Raw genomic sequence first — 13,012 nt, 5'->3', positions numbered from 1 at the left:
ACGGTAGTTTTTTGGACTTTCACTACAGCGTTTATATCACAGCAGTGTGTTGTACTGCCGTCTCTTTTGGGATATGTGAGAATACTACTGCATTAGGCCTCATACACATGCTGTTGCTCGGCCATTCCGTGCATTGGGGACCGCAACTTTTCAACTTGAATGGGTCCGTGTCTCCGTTCCGCACCTTCCGGATTGTGGACCCATTCAAGTGAATGGGTCCGCATCTGTAATGCGGTGAGCACACGGCCAGTGACCGCTGTTTGTGGGCCGCAATACGGGATACAATAGTGTTCATGAGGCCTAATAAAAGTGGGACTAAAAAATAGTTCTAGATTAATAAAGTTTATTTAAAACTTTTTTTTTTTTTTTTGTGGTAAATAAAAAAAAAAATCCCACACACCACACTTTGCCAGAATCCATATAATGAAGATAACTTTTATGTTTTTTTTTTTTTTTTTTTTAAACTACCCCATCAACAAAAATGCAAAAAAATTATTATTATCATTATTATGTGAATGTAGCCTTAGTGGGGATAGGACTGTTAAACTTGCAGCTATTGGCACTTATTGTATTGCTGTGCTTTGCAGGTGGTAATACTGACAGTGAAAAGATCCTTGTATCACAGATTGAAAATGAAGCCATGGATTTTCGTATGCGACTTGTCACTATTGCATACAACCCTAACTTTGTAAGTAAAATGTTAAGGGGAAAGCACCTTATCTTCTATATGTGGAGGAATTTTGCATTGGTTTTTATAGGCACTTATGATTTGTGTCATTTGGGGCTAGGTTGGAATGAGAGTGAATCCCTATGCAAAATAATGATCACAATAAGAGTTATCCCTTGTATAGCTATAAATGCACCAGTACTGGTCAGAATACCCCCTATCCCACCCCTATCACTTGATGTCGGGTATATGGAGGAGGTATCTCTGCCAGAAATTAGCTTGCAAGGTAATAAACCCCTATCAATTGTAGAGCATCCACCAATGCTATGATGTGATGCGTCCACAAATAAAGACCGGGCACTGAGGAGACAAAACTACTTGCAGGGAGAGGAGTGGGCAGAAATGCTATATACAGTGTTCAATGAAAGCGTTGGTGTACACTCGCACTGTGTAGCCTCTAAATTCACCCCCAAATCATCCTGTCAACTCCCCTAGTAATGTCGCCCCAAAAAAAGATGATGCAGTGCCCGGGATGGCACAGCGCCCTACACCTAGCAGCTTCAGTTTGTATGTACCTGCATATCGCCCATTGTATGCTCAACGCGTTTCTTTATGGCAAATCATTAGGAGCTGAGGGCATAGACAAACACCGCTAACAAGCAGCGCTGCCCCTCTCACATGTGGAGGCGGCAACGTCAGCGCTAGGATGGCCGTGACGCCCAGCCGATTGTCACCTAGGCCACGCCCACCAAAGGCGGAGTTAATCCCCCGGACGGCCAATCAAAGCTAGACATTTTCTATCCTATCCTGCCCTTAGAGAATATTTTTTTAATGCCTGACAATTACTACACATAGGTTTAAATTCACATGTAAATTTATTAACTTTGTAATTAACAATTGATTCAAACTGAAACCCAAAAGGATATAGAAATCATCCTTTAACTTACATTTTTCAGGAAGAGCTGAAGGGACCATATCTTGAAAAGCTACCAACTGTGTTGGAAAGATACTCTCGATTTTTGGGCGAAAGGCACTGGTTTGTTGGGGACAAGGTAAATAAATTGTAATGGTGTACAGTTTTTATGTGCTATTGATACTAGCAAACATGTAATAAATGGGAAGGGAACTATGTATAACTAAAAACATCCACTTTATTTCTATCCCAAAGATTACAATTGCAGACTTCCTGATGTATGATGTACTTGATCAGCACATTATGTTGGATCCTACATGCTTGAAAAAGTTCAAGAATCTGCAGGAATTCCTGGCAAGATTTGAGGTACTGTGCTATTTATTCTAGACAACCTATAGTGATACGCAGGCATTGAGATGCCTACAAAGTGTAGATGCAGTGGACAGCTAACAATTAACCCTTTCAACCCTGGGGCAGTTTTCACCTTCCTGCCCAAGCCATTTTTTGCAAATTTGACATGTAGCTTTATGTGGTAATGTCTTTGGAACATTTTTACTTATCCAAGCCATTCTAAGGTTGTTTTCTCGTAATACATTGTACTTCAAGACAGTCATAAATTCGAGTCAATATATTTCACCTTTTTATTTATTAAAAAAATAAAAAATTCACAATTTTCTAAATTTCAATTTCTCTGCTTTTAAAACAGAAATTGATACCTCATAAAATATGTATTACTTAACATAGTACAATAGGGCTGGAGGGGGTAAAAAAAATAATAATAATTTAGCTCGCCTTGATCCATTTGTTCGCGCAGTCCGGCTTCTCTTCTGTCTTCATCTTTGCTGTGCAGTAGGAAAAGGACATGTGATGTCACCGCACTCATCACATGGTCCATCACCCAGAACTAAACTGATTAACCTCCTTTATTCACATCACATAGTTGATAAACTGGTCTGTTTATGCGCAAGAGGTGATTAACATGTACCATTGCTAATCTCCTCACTCATTTAACCCTTTTAAGATTTTCTGGTTTTGTTTTTGTTTTTTACTCCCTGTCTTCCTGGAGCCATAACCTTCTTCTTTCTTCTTTCTTTTTTTTTTTTTCTCTTCTATTTTTCTGTTCACATAGCCATAGGAGGACTTATTTTTATTTATTTTTTCCCCAATTTCACCTCATTTTTCCAGCTTTCCACTACATTGTATGTAACAGTAAATTATGCCCTTAAAAAGTGCAATTCCGCCACATTTTTATTGGTTTTGTTTTTACGGTGTTCCCAATGTGGTAAAGCTGACCGAGGCCCTTCATTCTCTAGGTCAGTACATTTACAACCATACCACATTTATATAGTTCATCTTTTGTTTTTAATACTGAAAAAAATAAAAAAATTAATTGGGAAAAGGTAAATTTTATATTTATTACCATAATCTGACACCCAAACGTTTTTTATGGTTATGTCTATGGAGCTGTAATAGGGCTCATTTTTTTGCGGGACAGTCTATAGTTTTTATTGATACCATTTTGTAACGTGTATAACGTTTTGATCACTTTTGGTTAAATTTTTGGGGGAGATGAAGTGATGAACAAATGGCAAATTGTCAATTTAGATTTTTTTATTTTTTAGGTTATGCCATTTGGGCATTTTTGGATGTGGCTATACCATGATGATTTTTTAATTGAATTATTCTAGGGAAAGGGGGGTGATTTTTAAACTTTTTTTTTTTTTTTTTCAAGGCACCATAGGTAACAAGCAGTAGTTAGTATATAATCATTCAGTATATTCCAATGCAGTGCTGCCACCTGCAGACCAGCATTGAAATATACTAGTAATTGGCCTGGAAGCTTTTTACAGGCTTACCTATTACTAGTATGGATCACCTTAGCCAATCTCAGCCTGGAGAAAGCTGCCCAGCCCGGGAAAGACACTGCTTCCGGTTTTAACACTCTACGATGCTGTGGTCACTTTTGACTATGGCACCCGAGAGGTTAAATATTTGTGATCAGCATTATCATTGATCACAAATATTATACTTCGACTGAAAGGGTGCCATCTTTAACCCCTTCCTGACATATGACGTACTATTACGTCATGGAATTCAGTGACTTCCTGCATCTTGACGTAATAGTATGTCATGGTGATAGGGTGGGCACCGGAGTGGTGTGCGCCCAATCACTGCAGGGGTCCGGCAGTCCATGATAGCCGGGCCCCTGCTTTAAAAGCTGATGCAGGCGGTGATGCAGCTGATGCTGTGGTCAGCGCTGACTGCGACATAGAAGGGGGTTGCTGCGGGAGCCTATCGGGTCCCCCACTCTGCTGTGACGGGGACCCGATGGGTGACAAGGCAGCCCGATGCTGTGCAGAGGTTGCCCAATGCCTTACACTGCATCGGGACCTGCCTTCTATGGGTGCCCAGGAGATCCAGCCCTAGGCTTGGTCTCCTAGGCAACCTGTTAGTGTATTACTCAGTGTAATACACTAACAGGCATTGCATTACAATACAGATGCATTGTAGAGGGGATCAGACCCCCAAAAGTGGGACAGAAATAAAGTTCAAAAAGTTTTTATAATAAAAATTGTTTTAACCGCTTTAAGTCCGCCCATAGGATATAAACGTCCTATGGGTGGACCTCTATTTCTGAACGGACGTTTCTGAACGTCCTTTCAGAAATAGCAGCTGCACGCTAATCGTGCAGCTGCTGATCGGGTTGCCCGCTGTCAGTGACAGCAGGGCAACCCAGAGAGAAGGCAGGGACAGTGCCCAGGTGTCCCTGCCTTCCGGATCGCTGCAGACACAGCGCTCACTGAGCGCTGTGTCTGCAGAGCAGGAAGCGCTGTGCGCTTCCTGTTCCGGCCCGGCGGTCATGTGACCGCCGGGACCGGAGCTGCAGGAGCTGTGTGAGGTCTCTCACAGACCTCGATCAGCCCTGCTCTGAGGCTGTACAGCGCTGTATTGCGCTGTACAGCCTCTCTGGGGGGTGCATTTCTTCTGTAACTGGGGCTACTATGTCAGCCCCAGTTACAGGAGAAATCAATAGTGAAAAAAAAAGAAAAAGTGAAGCAAATGTCCCCCAGAGGTCTTGTATGACCTTATGGGGGACGAAAAAGTGTAAAAAAAAAAATAAAGGGTTGAAAAAAAAAAATAAAAAAAAGTTTCACATGTAAAAATAAAAAGGTCCCCAAGTAAGGAATAAATAAAAAAAATTAAAAATAGAAAAAATAAAATAAAATAGACATATTTGGTATTGCCACGTCCGTAAAAACCAGCTCTATAAAAATATCACATGAGCTAACCCCTCGGGTGAACACCGTAAAAAAAAAAAAAAAAAAAAAACTGTGTCAAAACAAGCAATTTTTGTCACCTTGCATCACAAAATATGCAACACCAAGTGATCAAAAATGCGTATGTCCCACAAAATGGTACCAATAAAACCGTCACCTCATCCCGCAAAAAATGAGCCCATACATAAGAAAATCTCTCAAAAAATAAAAAAACTATAGCTCTTAGAACATGGAGACACTAAAACATCATTTTTTGGTTTCAAAAATGCTATTATTGTGTTAAAGTGAAACAAATAAAAAAAAGTATACATATTAGGTATTGCCGCGTCCATAAAAACCAGCTCTATAAAAATATCACATGAGCTAACCCCTCAGATGAACACCGTAAAAAAAAATAAAAAAAATGTGTCAAAACAAGCAATTTTTGTCACCTTGCATCACAAAATATGCAACACCAAGTGATCAAAAATGCGTATGTCCCACGAAATGGTACCAATAAAACCGTCACCTCATCCCGCAAAAAATGAGCCCCTACATAAGAAAATCTCTCAAAAAATAAAAAAAACTATAGCTATCAGAACATGGACACATTAAAACATAATTTTTTTGTTTCAAAAATGCTATTATTGTGTAAAACTTTAATAAATGAGAAAAAGTATACATATTAGGTATCGCCACGTCCGTAACAATCTGCTCTATAAAAATGTCACTTGACTGAACCCCTCAGGTGAATGCTGTAACAATAAATAAATAGAAACTGTGCTAAAACAACCAATTTTTTGGTCACCTTGCCCCATAAAGTGTTATAATGAATGATCAAAAAATCATATGTACCCAAAAATAGTACTAATAAAACTGTCCCCTTATCCCCTAATTTCCAAAATGGGGTCACTTCTTGGGAGTTTCTACTGTAAGGGTGCATCAGGGGGCTTCAAATGGGACATGGCATCTAAAAACCATGTGGAGTTCCTTTTCTTCTGCGCCCTGCCTTGTGCCTATACAGCAGTTTATGACCACATGTGGGGTGTTTCTGTAAACCGCAGAATCTGGGTAATAAATATTGAATTTTGTTTGGATGTTAACCATCGATGTGTTAAAGAAAAAATTGGATTAAAATGGAAAATCTGCCCAAAAAGTGAAATTAAAAAATTTGATCTCCATTTTCCTTTAATTCTTGTGGAACGCATAAAGGGTTAACAAAGTTTGTAAAATCAGTTTTGAGTAACTTGAGGGGTGTAGTTTCTACAATGGGGTCATTTATGGGGGTATCCACTATGTAGGCCCCACAAAGTGACTTCAGACCTGAACTGGTCTTTATAAAGTGGGTTTTGGCAATTTTCTTAAAAATTTGAAGAATTTCTTCTAAACTTCTAAGCCTTCTAACGTCCTAAAAAAATAAAATGACATTTCCAAAATGATGCCAACATAAAGTAGACATATGGGGAATGTTAAGTAATAAATATTTTATGAGGTATCACTTTCTGTTTTAAAAGCAGAGAAATTGAAATTTAGAAAATTGCGAATTTTTCAAATTTTTGGGTAAATTTGGGATGTTTTCATAAATAAAGGTGAAATATTTTGACTCAAATTTATGACTATCATGAAGTACAATGTGTCACGAGAAAACAATCTCTGAATGACTTGGATAAATAAAGGCGTTCCAAAGTTATTACCACATGAGGTGAGATATGTCAGTTTTGCAAAATTAGGCCTGGTCAGGAAGGGGGCAAATGGCCCAGATGGGAAGTGGTTAAAAAAACAAACATATTAGGTATCGCCGCGTTTGTAACGACTGGGTCTATAAATATATTGCATTATCCACCTCGTCCGATTAAACACCATAAAAAGATAAATAAAAAACTGGTAAAAAAAATTTAAAAATAAATAAAGCCGTTTTGTCACCTTATATCACAAAGTGCGACAACAAGCGATCAAAGGTGTATGTCCTACAAAATGGTACCAATAAAACCTCGTCCCGCAAAAAATCGCTAAAAAAATAACTATAGGTTTCAGAACATGGAGACGCTAAAACATTATTTTTTTTGTTGCAAATATGCTCTATAAAAATAGCACATGATCTGCCCTGTCAGATAAATGTTGTAAAAAAAAAAAAACTGTGCCGAAACAGCCATTTTTTGGTTACCTTTCCTTACAAAAAAGTGATATAGAGCAACTAAAAAAAAATCACAAAAAGTGCGACAAGTGATCAAAGGCGTATGTACCCCAAAATAGTACCAATAAAACTGGCACCTTAGGCTACTTTCACACTTGAGTTCAGAGCGGATCAGTCTGAGACGGATCCGCTCATATAATGCAGACGGTGGATCCGTCCAGACTTTGCATTGAAAGTCAATGGGGGACAGATCCGTTTGAAAATTGAGCCATAGTGTGTCATATTCAAATGGATCCATCCCCATTGACTTACAATGTAAGTCTGGACGGATCCGTTTGCCTCCGCACGGCCAGGCAGATACCCGAACTGGTCAGTGTCTGAGTTTTTTTTTTTTTTTTTTTTCTTCTTTGGTACGGTTACCGTATTTTATCCGTTTTTTTGCGGATCGGAAACAGTAACTTATCACCAAACATATGAGCAATATGGGCTGGGCATAGCATTTCTACAGTATGGAGCTTCAAAATACGGATGACATACAGCAGTGTACAGGATCTCTGCCAGAGGCTGGGGCAGGGAAACGATGAAACGCGACCCCTGGGGACTTGCGAGTGCTTATTTGCATATGAATTAAACTTCGTTTTTCCAGCTTCTGCAAGTCTAAAGAAAATAACAAAGTTACCATTTATATTCACGTATAGGTGTGCTATAGGATAATGTAAGCACTGTATATGGCGATATGGAGGTGACTGACTCCCTATAACCCCTTAACGCAAAGGCTGCCCAATGCCCTGCATGGCATCGGGACCTGCCTTCTACAGGTGCCCAGGAGATCCAGCCTCAGGCTGGGTCTCCTAGGCAACCTGTTTGTTTACTACTTACTGTAGTACACGAACAGGCAATGCATTACAATACAGATGTATTGTAATGCATTGCAGAGGGGCTCAGACCCCCAAAAGTTGAAGTCCCAGAGTGGGACAGAAATAAAGTTTAAAGAAAAAAGTAAAAAAAGTGTTTTGACAAAAAAAAAAAAAAACCCTGTTCCCCTGATTTAAAAATAAAAAACATACATATTAGGTATTGCCGTGTCCGTAACGACAGGCTCTATAAATATCTTATCCACCCCATCCGACACCATAACATAAAAGCCATTCATCACTAACCATGCAATACCAAGCGATCAAAAAGGTGTATGTCCCCAAAATTACCAATCTAACCATCACCTGATTCCACAAAAATTGAGCCCCTACATCGGACAATCGCCCAAAAAATAAAAAAAACTATGGTGACACAAACTATTTTTTTTTATATTTTTGAAACAAAAAAAATATTTGTGTATAAAACGTAATAAAAAAAAGTATACATATTAGGTATCGCTGCGTCCGTATCAACCTGCTCTATAAAAATATCACATGATTTAACCCCTCAGGTGAACACCGTAAAAGTGTGAAAGCCATTTGTCACCTTACATCACAAAAAGTGTAATAGCAAGCAACCAAAATTGTACCAGTCATCTCATCCCGCAAAAAATGATACCCTACATGACATTCGCCCCAAAAAATAAAAAAAATGGCTTTCAGAATATGGACACTAAAAAATCCTTTTTTTTTTTTTTTTTTTTTGTCTCGTCCGTTACAACCTGCTCTATAAAAATAGCTCATGATCTAACCTGTCAGATGAATGTTGTAAATAATAAGTGGCAAAACGGCTACCTACTTCTTTGTTACCTTGCCTCACAAAAAGTGTAATATAGAGCAACCAAAAATCATCTGTACCCTAAAATGGTACCAACAAAACTGCCAGCTTATCCCGTAGTTTCCAAAATGGGGTCACTTTTTTGGGGTGTTTCTGTAAACTACATAATCAAGGCAATGGAGTTTAGTTTGGCTGTTAACCTTTTGCTTTGTAAGCAGGAACAAAAAAAAGATTAAAATGGAAAATCTGCCAAAGTGACTCTGAAATTTCATCTTCCATTTACCATCAATTCTTGTGGAACAACTAAAGGTTTAACAAAGTTTATAAAATCTGTTTTGAATACCTTCAGGGGTGTAGTTTCTAAAATTGGGTTATTTTGGGTGGTTTCTATTATGTAAGCCTCACAAAGTGACTTCTGCACTGGCCACCAATGCTTTTAATACTGGGGAGGGAGGGGGGTCTGGCCACCCAATCAGGGGGCTGAGATCCGGGGTTAATTGTGCGGATCACAGCCCCCTGTTAGAGATCGGGTGGTGCCAGGCAGCAGGGGGCAGTTATGTACACAGTTCTTAGTATATTCTAACTAGAAGTGTCCCAATCACTATGGGAACGCCTCTGTGTTAGAATATACTGTCGGATCTGAGTTTTCACGATCTAACTCAAATCCGATGGTATATTCTAACAGAGGCGTTCCCATGGTGATGGGGACACTTCAAGTTAAAATATACCATCAGATTGGAGAAAACTCTGATCCGATGGTATATTAATAGGGACTCCTGACTTTCAATGTAAAGTCAATGGGGGACGGATCAGTTTGCAATTGCACCATATTGTGTCAACGTCAAATGGATCCGTTCCTATTGTCTTTCATTGTAATCCTGCCTATAATGATATCACCTCTTTGTAGAGATCCTCCATGCACAATAAGTGATTGTCCAAGCTGATCTATTCCTTTGCTTATAAAACCTCTGTACAGGTCACAGAGCATGCCTAGAAAACTAGAAGTGAATGAGGTCAGCTCGTGTCTGTTGTGTCTATTGCACATGTGGCTGCTGTAAAGCAATTCTTTAAATGCTTTCTAAACAGCTCGTTGAAGTTGGCCGCCCCCATAATCATGTTCAGGGAATAGAAGACCTAAATCTGTAATCGGAAAATAAAAATATTTTTAGAAAAAGTGTGTGTGTGTCGCTATCTGGTATTAACTGGCCAAAAAACATTTCGGTGACACATTCCCTTTAAGCTGTACTGTAGAAAGGGGTTAAGGATAGTAAGTAAAAACATTGAAATGTTTTTATTTAATGAACTGTTGCTAACTTTTAAACTTTATTTTTCTTTTTCTCTTTCCTTTAGGCTCTGCCTGCTATTGCTGCGTACATGAAAACACCCCGTTTTATAAAAACACGTATTAACAACCGAATGGCTTCATGGGCCAATAAATAATAATCTTGCAGAACCTGTAGTCCACTGATTTGCTAGACTGCTTATTCTTACACATTGGAAGCCTAAAATATTTCTGTTCTATTTCTCATCATAACTATAGTATGTTCTACATATGTTATTGGCAATAGTTGTGAAAACAAAAGTGGTGAATTAAAAGAAGTTGACAAATTCCTGCAGCACTATGAAACCATGCTTACATTAGAATTAAAAATACTTTATGCACTTTTGGGTTGTTTTGCTTATTTATTTTTTGTACCTGATGCTCCTGGCAGGCACCACATGGTGAAGATCCGATATTGATGCATGTCAGCTCTGCCCTGCATTCAGTCCCCCCAGCATGGTGAACATACTTTTATTTGCATGGTTAGAATCTGCCCAGTACTTTACTTGAGGTTTCCTCCAATGTATACAGCATCTGTGTTAATATCACATACAAGGGCACACACATGGTGCAGTTTTTCACAGCACATGGCCTATGAGAAGCTGCACTTAAACCTGCACATGTGCATGATGTCAGAGAAGGTATACTGGTAGTCTAAAGGAAGATATTTGTCAAATTATTTAGGTTTGAGAAAGAGAAATTCACAAAATAGTATTAAACTACCGTATATACTAGAGTATAAGACAAGTTTTTTGGCACATATTTTTGTGCTCAAAAAGCCCCCTCGTCTTATACTCGAGTCTCAATTTGGCCGACCCGAAAATTCCGCGATTATATATGAAGGGGCCCCGCTCACATAACTGGCTTTGTGTGTAAAGTATTTTACTAGTGTGTAAAACAAGCTCTCTCCTATTGATAACAGGTCCGGCCTCTGTACTCACTGTCACGATGGATGCACTGCAGCGAGCGGCCCGGCCGGCACGTGACTGACGTCACTTAGTAACGCTCCTGCTTCCTGAAGTGGGAGGAGCGTTACTTAGTGACGTCAGTCACGCGCTGGCCGGCCAGCTCGCTGCAGTGCATTCATCGTGACAGTGAGTACAGAGGCCGGACCTGTTATCAATAGGAGAGAGATTGTTTTACACACTAGTAAAATACTTTACACACAAAGTATTTTATGTGCGCAGTTTAGGACACATGAGGGGACACATAGGGCCATGAGGGGGACCAGCATAAGATGCTATATGTCTTATGCTGCCCCCCCCCCTCATGGCCCTATGTGTCATAGCACATATCCCCCATAACAGCGTCCTCCACAGATCCACCCCATAACAGCGTCCTCCACAGATCCACCCCATAACCTGCATTTCCCACCCTAGTCTTATACTCGAGTCAATAATTTTTCCCATTTTTTGGGGGGTAAAATTAGGGGCCTCGACTTATATTCGGGGTGGTTTATACTCTAGTATATACGGTAATAAAAAAAACAAAGGTGTCCATAATATATTCTAATATCGATTTGAAAACGAGAGCCCTGTCTGTTCTGGCATTCCTATGAAAACACTTTAAACAAAGTGTAACTACCATTTATTTGTTCTTCTAATGTGTAGGGACAGTGATGGGGAACATTTTCCTAATGTTCTCTATTTGCATGAGAAAACTTGCCCTGAAATGTCCCTTAGCAGCGTGCACTGAGTGTTGCAAAAGCATGTTCGTCTGTACAGAGCTCACTGTGAAGATGGCTGGGGTTAGATCTTTTTACCTCCCTGCTGGCTCCTATATATTTATGGAAATTTGGCAATCTGTACTATGCATACAGTTGCAAGAAAAAGTATGTGGAACCTTTGGCATGATATGGATTTCTGCACAAATTGGTCATAAAATGTGATCTGATCTTCATCTAAGTAACAATAATAGACAATCGCAGTCTGCTTAAACTAATAACACAGAATTAAATGTTACCATGTTTTTATTGAACACACCATGTAAACATTCACAGTGCAGGTGGGAAAAAGTAAGTGAACCCCTAGACTAATGACATCTCCAAGAGCTAATTGGAGTGAGGTATCAGCCAACTGGAGTCCAATCAATGTTGGAGGTGTTAGTTACAGCTGCCCAGCCCTATAAATAGTAATAGTATCTCCAAAAGCCTTGCTGTTCATCAGTCCATGGTAAGACACATTGTCTTTAAATAAAGAAAGTTCAGCACTGCTGCTACTCTCACTAGGAGTGGCCGTCCTGTAAAGATGACTGCAAAAGCACAGTGCAGACTGCTCAATGAGGTGAAGAAGAATTTGAGTGTCAGCTAAAGACTTCCAAAGTCTCTGGCATAGCACTCCGTCAGGGCCTGGACGGAGTGCTATTATCAAAGGAAAAATGAATTCCCAAGTTTATCAAAACATTTTGCAGAAGAACTTAAGGCCATCTGTCCACCAGCTGAAGCTCAACAGAAGATGGGTGTTGCAACAGGACAACAACCCAAAGCATAGAAGTAAACAACAACAGAATGGCTTAAACAGAAGAAAATACACCTTCTGGAGTGGCCCAGTCAGAGTCCTGACCTCAACCCGATTGAGATGCTGTGAGATGACCTCAAGAAAGCGATTCACACCAGACATCCCAAGAATATTGCTGAACTGAAACAGTTCTGTAAAGAGGAATGGTCAAGAATTACTCCTGACCGTTGTGCACGTTTGATCTGCAACTACAGGAAACGTTTGGTTGAAGTTGTTGCTGCCAAAGGAGGTTCAACCAGTTATTAAATCCCAAGGGTTCACATACTTTTTCCACCTGCACTGTGAATGTTTACATGGTGTGTTCAATAAAAACATGGTAACATTTAATTCTTTGTGTGTTATTAGTTTAAGCAGACTGATTGTCTATTGTTGTGACTTAGATGAAGATCAGATCACATTTTATGACCAATTTGTGCAGAAATCCATATAATTCCAAAGGGTTCACATACTTTTTCTTGCAACTGTATATACAGGTCCTTCTAAAAAAATTAGCATATTGTGATAAAGTTCAT

At 39.4% G+C, this 13,012-nt stretch overlaps 1 protein-coding gene across 1 annotated transcript in view; it reads left to right on the top strand.

Moving 5' to 3' along the window:
* GSTM4 (glutathione S-transferase mu 4) overlaps window positions 1-10,328 on the top strand; it is a 39,690-nt gene extending 29,362 nt beyond the window's left edge. The window contains exons 5-8 of the mRNA XM_044288307.1: window positions 588-688; window positions 1,624-1,719; window positions 1,836-1,946; window positions 10,014-10,328. Coding sequence (XP_044144242.1) covers window positions 588-688; window positions 1,624-1,719; window positions 1,836-1,946; window positions 10,014-10,103 — 398 coding nt within the window. The 3' untranslated portion in view covers window positions 10,104-10,328. The remainder of the gene's footprint in view (window positions 1-587; window positions 689-1,623; window positions 1,720-1,835; window positions 1,947-10,013) is intronic.
* Window positions 10,329-13,012: the final 2,684 nt, after the last annotated feature.

Source organism: Bufo gargarizans, chromosome 3, assembly GCF_014858855.1.
Source record: "Bufo gargarizans isolate SCDJY-AF-19 chromosome 3, ASM1485885v1, whole genome shotgun sequence".
NCBI lineage: Eukaryota > Metazoa > Chordata > Amphibia > Anura > Bufonidae > Bufo > Bufo gargarizans.
The sequence above is the reverse complement of the archived record's forward strand: the minus strand, read 5'-3'. Positions and strand labels throughout refer to the sequence as shown.